Source organism: Palaemon carinicauda, chromosome 39, assembly GCF_036898095.1.
Source record: "Palaemon carinicauda isolate YSFRI2023 chromosome 39, ASM3689809v2, whole genome shotgun sequence".
NCBI classification, from domain to species: Eukaryota; Metazoa; Arthropoda; class Malacostraca; order Decapoda; family Palaemonidae; genus Palaemon; species Palaemon carinicauda.
In genome coordinates, this window is record NC_090763.1 from 330,129 (window position 1) to 340,128 (window position 10,000).

The 10,000-nt window shown below is 29.6% G+C and overlaps 1 protein-coding gene across 1 annotated transcript in view; it reads right to left on the reverse strand.

Moving 5' to 3' along the window:
• Positions 1–8,339: 8,339 nt before the first annotated feature.
• The window catches only part of LOC137631449 (glutamate receptor ionotropic, kainate glr-3-like), a 45,910-nt gene continuing 44,249 nt past the window's right edge, over positions 8,340–10,000 (reverse strand). Inside the window, exons 9-10 of the mRNA XM_068363211.1 lie at positions 9,187–9,347; positions 8,340–8,447 (exon numbers count right to left, since the gene is read on the reverse strand). Of these exons, the coding sequence (XP_068219312.1) occupies positions 8,392–8,447; positions 9,187–9,347 (217 nt within the window). The 3' untranslated portion in view covers positions 8,340–8,391. The remainder of the gene's footprint in view (positions 8,448–9,186; positions 9,348–10,000) is intronic.

Below are 10,000 nucleotides of genomic sequence, written 5' to 3' on the forward strand. Positions count from 1 at the left end.
CTTAAACCAGATGGCTCAGTCACTCACTGTCCAAAGGAAAAGGCAACCCTTTTGGCTGATGTTTTTGACAGTAAACAGAGTAATGAAAAACTTGAACTTCCTCATTCCTGTTTTCCTGAGGCTAAACTAACTAGTTTAGCTTTTCGATCTCGTGAGATTAAAGCTCTGTTGATGGACCTTGATGCTTATGGAGGTGTAGACCCAAATGGTATTTTTCCTTTGTTTTTTATAAAGACAGCAGATTTCTTAGCTCCAAAGTTATCTGTTATTTTGCGCAAGTTAGCAAGAAGAGGAGCTTTTAGCACTTGTTGGAGAATTGGTAATGTTACTCCTCTATGTAAATGTGTTTGTGGTAGCTCAAGTCCCACTGATTACCGCCCAATTTCCATAACTCCCATATTATCTAAAGTTTTTGAACGTCTTCTGGCAAAACGTCTTAATAGGTTTGCTGAAGGTAATCATCTATTCTCTAGTTTGCAATTTGGTTTTTGTAAAGGCCTTGGAGCATGTGATGCCCTTCTTACAATCTCCAATGCAGTACAGAAATCCCTTGATTGTGGTCGGGAAGTTCGTATGATTGGCCTTGATTTTAGTGCTGCCTTTGACCGTGTTAATCATGAGGCCCTTGTTTTCAAACTGAAACAGTTGGGAGTGGGTGGGTCGTTTCTTAGCATTATTATTGATTTTTTAAGTAGTAGATCTCAAAGAGTAGTTGTTGATGGGCACCATAGTGAGTATAGGAATGTGATATCCGGTGTTCCACAGGGTAGTGTTCTTGGCCCATTACTTTTCATACTATATACACATGACATGTGGTTTGGCCTAGAAAATAAGCTTGTTGCATATGCAGATGATGCTACTCTCTTTGCATCAATTCCATCCCCTGAATGTAGATCTGGGGTTGGTGAATCCCTTAATAGAGATTTAGCTAAAATTAGTGCATGGTGCAAGTTATGGGGTATGAAGTTGAATCCTAACAAAACTCAAAGTATGATTGTAAGTAGGTCAAGGACGGTGGCTCCTCAACATCCGGATCTCAGTATTGATAATGTTTCTTTAAATTTGTATGACTCTTTCAAAATTTTAGGTGTGTTTCTCGATAGCAAATTTACTTTTGAGAAACATATAAGGTCTGTGTCTTCTTCAATTGCTCAAAAAATTGGCTTATTGAGAAAGTCTTTTAAGATATTCGGTGATCAATCTTTTCTGAAGAAGTGTTTTAATTCTTTTATTCTACCTTGTTTTGAGTATTGTTCTCCTGTCTGGTCTTCAGCTGCTGATTCTCATCTTAATTTGTTGGACAGAAACTTACGGTCTATTAAATTTCTTATTCCTGATCTAGATATTAATCTCTGGCACCGTCGTTCAATTAGTTCATTATGCATGTTACATAAGATTTTTCATAACTCTGACCATCCTTTACATTCAGATCTCCCTGGACAATTCTATCCTGTTCGTAATACTAGGCAGGCAGTTAATCCTAATAGCCAAGCCTTTTCCATCATAAGACTCAATACTACGCAGTACTCAAGAAGTTTTATTCCAGCTGTTACCAAGTTGTGGAATGATCTTCCTAATCGGGTTGTTGAATCAGTAGAACTTCAAAAGTTCAAAGTTGGAGCAAATGCTTTTTTGTTGACCAGGCGGACATGAGTCTTTTTATAGTTTATATATGACATATTTGTTTTTGACGTTAATAGTTTATTTATGACATATCTGTTATGACGTTTTTACTTTTTTTAGAATGATTTATTGTTAATTTGTTCATTTCAGTTATTTATATCCTTATTTGCTTTCCTTACTGGGCTATTTTTCCCTATTGGAGCCCCTGGGCTTATAGCATCTTGCTTTCCCAATTAGGGTTGTAGCTTGGATAGTAATAATATATATATATATATATATATATATATATATATATATATATATATATATATATGTATATATATATATGTGTGTTTGTATATGTATATATGATATATATATATATATATATATATATATATATATATATATATATATATATATATATATATATATATATATATATATATATATATATATATATATATACTGTATGTGTCTGCAGACCTAGAGTATGGTGATGATTCTGTCCTTGTTAGCAGAACACCACAAGATTTGCAATGCTTGCTTACCAGAATGCATGAAATATCACACGAGGTTGGGTTGAAGATATATAGATGATGAGTATGGAGTTTACATTGGAAGACGAAATATCATTGGAAGGTGAAAGGATTAATGAGATGGAATCATTTAAGTATTTAGGAACTATGATTTCTAATACAGGGTCTTTGAAATTGGAGTTTACTGAAAAACGGAAAAAAGCTAATCAGACAATGGCTATGTTAAGTAAATTTTGGAAATCAAATTGCCTGGAACTACATTTAAAAGTCAGATTAAATATCAGTTTAGTGAGATCGGTGTTACCTTGCGGACATGATTCATGGCATGACAATGAAACAATCTCCAATAAGTTTAGTAGATTAGAGAACAAAGCCCACAGAAGTTTATTGGGAGTTAATGGGTAGGACAGGATTAGAAATAGAGAAATTGTTCGAGTGCCATATGTGGATGAAATCATGATGAGGGCAGATGGAGATGCTTTGGGCATGCTCTTCACACTCTCCAAGAGAAATTAGTTCACCAAGCATTCAATTTGTCTCAACAAGGCACTAGAATAGTTGGGAGACCCAGACCTACATGGCTGAGGACTATGAAGTAGGAGATGATGAATGGAGAAGTATTGAATTAAAAGCTCAGGATAGAGACGACTGGCAAAATCTAACCGAGGCCCTTTTCGTCAATAGGCGTATGAGATGATGATGATGATGATATATATATATATATATATATATATATATATATATATATATATATATATATATGTATATATATATATATATATATACATATATATATATATATATATATATATATATACATATATATATATATATATATATATATATATATATATATATATATATATATATATATATATATGCATTTATATATGAATATGTGTATATAATATGTATATAAATATATATACATATATATATATATATATATATATATATATATATATATATATATATATATACAGAGAGAGAGAGAGAGAGAGAGAGAGAGAGAGAGAGAGAGGGGGGGGGGCAGCTATAATCTCTACCATTTCTACTATAGATCTGCAGCGTCAACAAACTCCCGGGACCTCAGGGTTTACTAATATTAGGAAACACTCTGGAGATGATGCTCGGTCCAAAAGGTAATGTTTCTCATTTTTATATTTCCTTTTTATCTTAAGACTTATTTTCTGTGTGTATTCATCTACGTTTTCCTTTCTCTTTTATCCCTGGAGTCAAGCAAATCACGGGGAGTCATTCAATCGATTAGTTAATCAGTCTGGCCTATTCTTTACATTCTCCTCTGTCCCATACACCGGACAACACTGAGATTGTTAGGATCCCAGAAAATCTCCAATCAATCAATCAATCAATCAATCATCAACACTGAGATTACCAAACAATTCTTCCTCGCTCAAGGAAGTAACTGTAATGTAATTTTTCAGTGGCTACTTTCCGCTTGGTAAGGGTAGAAGAGACTCTTTAGCTATGGTAGGCAGCTCATCTAGGAAGACACTCCAAAATCAAACCATTGTTCTCTAGTCTTGAGTAGTATCATAGCCTCTGTACCATTATCTTTCACTGCCTTGGGTTAGAGTTCTCTTGCTTGGGGGTACACTCGGGCATACTATTCTATCTTATGTCTCTTCTTTTGGTTTTTTAAAGTTTTTATAGTCTATATATATGGAGTATTTATTTCAAAATTTTCATTGTTCTTAAAATAATTTATATCAATTGTTAATTGTTTCTCTCGTAGTTTATTATTTATTTATTTCCTTTCCTCACTGGGCTATTTTCCCTGATGTAGGCCTTGGCCTTGTATCATCCTACGTTTCCAACTAGGGTTGTATCTTAGCAAGTAATATATATATATATATATATATATATATATATATATATATATATATATATATATATATATATACATATATATAAATATGTATATACACATATACAGTATGTATATATATATATATATATATATATATATATATATATGTATATATATATATGTATATATATATATATATATATATATATATATATATATATATATATATATATATATATATTTATATATATATATATATATATATATATATATATATATATACATATATATATATATATATATATATATATATATATATGTATATATATATATATATATATATATATATATATATATATATATATATATATATATATATATATATATATATGTGTGTGTGTGTATATATATATATACAGTATATTAATTTTTTAGACCTACTGCTAATTATTCTATTGTGTTGCTTGCTATTGCAGAGAAAGAATTTATAAAAAATAGATTGTGTTTGGTTAAGATAAAAATAATAACTGTTGAAATATACCATTTCTGAACATAATAGTTTTGGCAAAAATTAAGCTTCAATTTTGTAGCAAATTTAAATTATAATTCTTCATTTTCTAGTTTCTTCAATTCAAACATATTGAAATTAAGTGTATTTAGTTCTTTTTTTGTCCAACGTGGACTTTGTGCCCCTAGGGCACATGTTACAGACCCCTAAGGGAGATAGTTTCATCTATCAATTAGTTCAAATGTTTTAATGTGTTATTTCCTTGTTAAATAGTTATTTTTGTAATAAATTTGTAAAGTGTATTCATATTTTATTGAATCCTGGACAGTTTTGGGAGGCTAACCTCTTCAAGGTCTTGTTATCGGCCCACACCATCGGGCCTAGAATCATAATTGTAATAAGTCGGAGAAAAATTTGAGGGTATGAATGAAAACTGTTTTGGTATTTGCATGGAAAGTCAAAAGTATCATTTTAGTATTCATCAGCAATGAGGAAAAACTGTTTAGTTGCTTCTTCTGTGCTAATGAAGAAAAACAGTGTCAGTGTTTGCATGAAGAGTCCAAAGTGTTGATTTAGTACTCTTCCACTACGTAGAAAAAACTGTTTTAGTTATTCTGCTATGCTTATCAGCGAAAACTGTTTCGGTAATTGCATGGAGATCCCAAAGTGTAATTTTAGTACTCTTCAGCAACGAGGAAAAACTGCTTTACGTTGCCTATACTGTTATTATGAACCATAAAAGTTGTGTGTAGGTTTTATTTTAAGAAGTATTGCTCTCATAGATAGGGAGATCTTCTAATTTGGAAATATACATTACTCGACTAACTATATATCAGAATTAACATAAGGTATTAATTAGATTTAAGTATTACTGCACATTCGTAGGTTGGAAGTATTGTGAATGTGATTTCCATAACTAAATGTGGGCTTATATTAACGTTTTTAATTATTAATTATTACAATTTTATTACATTATGTATAAGAACAACATTCCACACTCAATAAATACTTGTTTTTTAACCTCTTGTTTGGAATTTTTAAATCGGCTTACAAATTATTGTATTTGTGGTTAAGAGGACGTCTATATTTCATGTATCAAATATCTTTTGATGAAAATGTTTTTTTCTATGGTTATAAAGTCCTTTCTATATATCCTATCAATCATTTCCTGTCCTGTATGCAATCCTTTCACTACTTTGTTATCGATTCATTTACTGGTTTCCAAAATTACATGGATATTAGTTTACATTAGTCTATCATACAATTGGATTATACATTTTTCTATATCTCTTTCATTCATCAATTGCTCGTTTTCTATGAATTTATATGGTAAACAAATATAAAACTTCTTGATATATTTAAATTTTTGGGGTTATAGTTATGCTGAAAAAGTTATTATTTTACTGTATTTCAGGGTAATGTAATCTTTGGAAAAAAATATTTTTTTTTATAGAAAAAGGTCCGTTCTCTTCGAAAATGACACTCGTTTCCAAGGTCTATATATATATATATATATATATATATATATATATATATATATATATATATATATATATATATATATATATATATATATATATATATATACATATATATATATATATATATATATATATATATATATATATATATATATATATAATATATATGTATATATATATATATATATATATATATATATATATATATATATATATATATATATATATATATATATATATATATATATATAATATGGTGGCAGCTTTTACTAGTAATTTTTTATCAACCCCTTTGCAACAGTGGAATCTTGAACTTTATTGGAGAGATAAAAGGAACAGCATGGATGGCATGGAGAGTGTGCAGAAACTGCTTCATTGCAGAGAAAATGCTGAAGCATCGAGATCACAATTTGTCATAAGGAGAGCATCTGCTCCAAATAAAACTGAATGTGAGGCTGACACAGATCACAAATCTGAATTTTCAAGGGGCTAAGTAAACCTGAAAATTTAGTCCGCTTTCAACAATAGGAGATTTTCGACTTCCACTGTGAAGCCCTGTAATATATCTTTTATATATTTCAAAATTAATCTTATATTTATTTTCAGAAAATCTTAAAGTTTTAATTTATCAATATATGTTAAAGGATTGCTGAGTGTGCAAATATTTTTTGTATCATGAAGACTTCACCACCATAGTCTTTATATCAAGGTTCAATTCCATCGTTCAAAAAATGCAGTCGTGATGAAGAGTCACGTAAAGAAGTGATTCGAAACAAGTGTTGACGCCAAATATATCTAACAGGAGCTCAGTTTGCCTGGAGAGGCGCTGTTTTCGATCTTTTGACTCCACTTAGATATTTTCTCATGTACATATATATATATATATATATATATATATATATATATATATATATATATATATATATATATATATATATATATATATATATATAAATATATATATATATATATATATATATATATATATATATATATATATATATATATATATGTGTGTAATAGTTAGAATAGTAATATTACATGTTTAAAACAAATGACGTAATATGTCATGTTGGTTGGAAGAGCTAACCCTGAGATTTGCTGTAGTCATTCAAATTGTAAACAGGATGTATAATGCAAAGACGGCAAATTGACATTCTTTCTTAACGTCAACACATTGTCTCCTCGTGTGAAAGTTTGTGACGTCACCGGATGCAGGTGTCTTCCGATTCCGTCACTTGGCTAAATTAAAGCAAGCATACGATATTTGTGATATCGGTAATTTATTCAGTTCATATCTAAACTTCACCAGAATTGGTCATGTGGACCAACACAGCTTCCTCCAGTGATGGAGATGTTTAACTCTGTTGTTTATTAAAAATAAAACTTAAAAACCATTAAGATGTATTCAGTAAACCATTTAAATACATCTGAAAACAACTCATACTCAAATGTGTGCTTAAGACAGTAGCACACCAATAAATGTGTGTGTGTGTGTGTGTATATATAAATATATATACATACATACATATATATATATATATATATATATATATATATATATATATATATGTATATGTATATATATACACACACATATATATATATATATATATATATATATATATATATATATATATATATATATATATATATATATATGTTTGTGTACATGCAGATATATAATTAATTGGCACTAGTCACTTGTTACTTTCATAGATACAAATATCAACCGAAAGTGGAATTTAATATTTGATAAAGAATTGTTAACTAGGGAAAAATAACACACCACTAGAACTAAGAAAACAGTAGGCTTTATAATAAAGGAAAATACAATACTTTAAGAATCTACACCTCTAAAAGAAGAGTCAACTTTTGGAATATATATTCACTGGAAATGCTTAAAGGATAGATGCTAAGCCAGGAATCGAACCTATGCTACTAAGTTGAAACAGTTTTAACATTAGACTCAACCAATATGCCACCAAAAGAGATATAAGGTCATTCTGAGTCCACTGTAAGTATTCTTGTTGAATTCAGGAATATTTAATTAATCTCTTAATTATAACAGAACATTCAGATATGCTGATTAGGGCTAATGGTACAAAATAAACAAAACTGATTAATATATAACTATTATGGATTAATGGACTAAATGCTGTGATGAAAAGAACACTATGGTACATTAGTTTTAAAATATTTTATTAATAATGATAATAATAATAATAATAATAATAATAATAATAATAATAATAATAATAATAATAATAATAATAATAATAATAATAATCAATAAGTAAATGAATGAGCAGGGGATTTATATTTCATCTTTTCGTTATAACATTTTATTTTACTACATTTGACAAAACCTATGAGATCTTTGATAGTGATCCGTCTTCAGCTATACAATCTATGTCGGGTTGATGGTTCTCAAATCCTTTTGAGAACGATTTCGATGATGAAGATGATGAAGCTAAATCCTGTACCTGGTCAAGAAATGAAATTGACTTTAAAGATTTCTTGATTTGTTGATAGAATCTTAATCATTTAGAAAATTAACTACACTATTGAAGTAAGCACAGAGAGATTTGAATGTTCACCAGCATAGATTTATCAAAGAAGGAATCATATGTAGCCTATACTAGTATAATTCACCTATGACAACCCAAAAGAACGTTATTCAACCGATTTGTGTATTTAACAAGAAAAGAAGCATTCTCTAGTAATTGGCTGCTTCTTCGTTGATAAGTCATCATTTTTAAGAATAAAATCCTTAATAGTCCATCCATTTATGATAGAATACTAATCAAAACTGGTAACAATAAAAGAGAGGGTCGGGGAGAAATTGGTACCAATCTTAAGACCTAGCTACCTTAGCTTTCAGCTGTTACAAAGGTCGAGGCTAGGCATTACATTGAGATTCTGAACTTTGACTGCGATTATTGCACAGAAAAATACACACATAATCATTGTGGTTTTTATACGAGAAATTTTATTCAATCGCTTCAAATATTAATGAATTAATTATAATGACTAATTTTTGCTTGATATAGAACAACACTTATGATGTTGGATAGAGCAAACAATTATTGCAAATTAGGTGGTGAGGACATGAAGGTACCACATAGTGAAACTTGCTATTTGATAACCTAGAATTGGAATACTAACGATGATAAGAATAGAAATGAAAACTGCACTATGATGTAAATCAATAGTCCAACGCACCTATTCCAAAGGCAAAGAATACTCCCGATAGATCCATGAAAGTCAAAGCAGTGAGGTCACTGCCTCCCTCCTTCCCTGGTCTCGCCATGCACGCTGTTACATTGGTCGTGAATCTGAAGATGCTATGACTTATTATGCCCGATTCTTTCTGAGCATCCAACCTGTTTGGGGAAAGACCATTTATTGGCAATCACATTTTTACATCTGTATTCCCTTAGGAAATAAAGACGCCAGAATTTCCCTGAAAGGAGAATTCGTGGGCTGTCGGTTCTGACCATAGATTTTAAGGATTACATCTTGTGTGGGATTTCTTGCTCATTTAAAAGTAGTTCAAAGTAAATGATCATCCAAGTGACACCGCAAATACGTAAATACCTAATTCTAATCCGAGATATACTTGGTAAATATATGATCTCGGCCACAATGAAATAAATAACATAAAGGAATCCAACAACTGGGTCACATTTAAAATACTTTGCGTTGTTAAAAATTCTATATATCTATATTTTCCATAGTCTTTTAGTACTCCATTACTGATTATCAGAATATCAAATTGTTCTAGGTTTTCATTATTATCTTTATCATTAGCTATTTAGTTGAAAATTTACATTTTATACGACATTAATATCCAATATTTTCATATTTACACCGTCAATCATGGATTTGCCTTTTCCATTCTGTCTTGATGTTCTCTGTGGTAATTTATCTATTTTACCTAACCATAGGATCCTTTAACCGGTTTGATTTTGAATTATTTGATTATATAAAAAAAGTGGGTTAATAAAGTTAAAGTAAAATTTTCAACTCCCAAAAT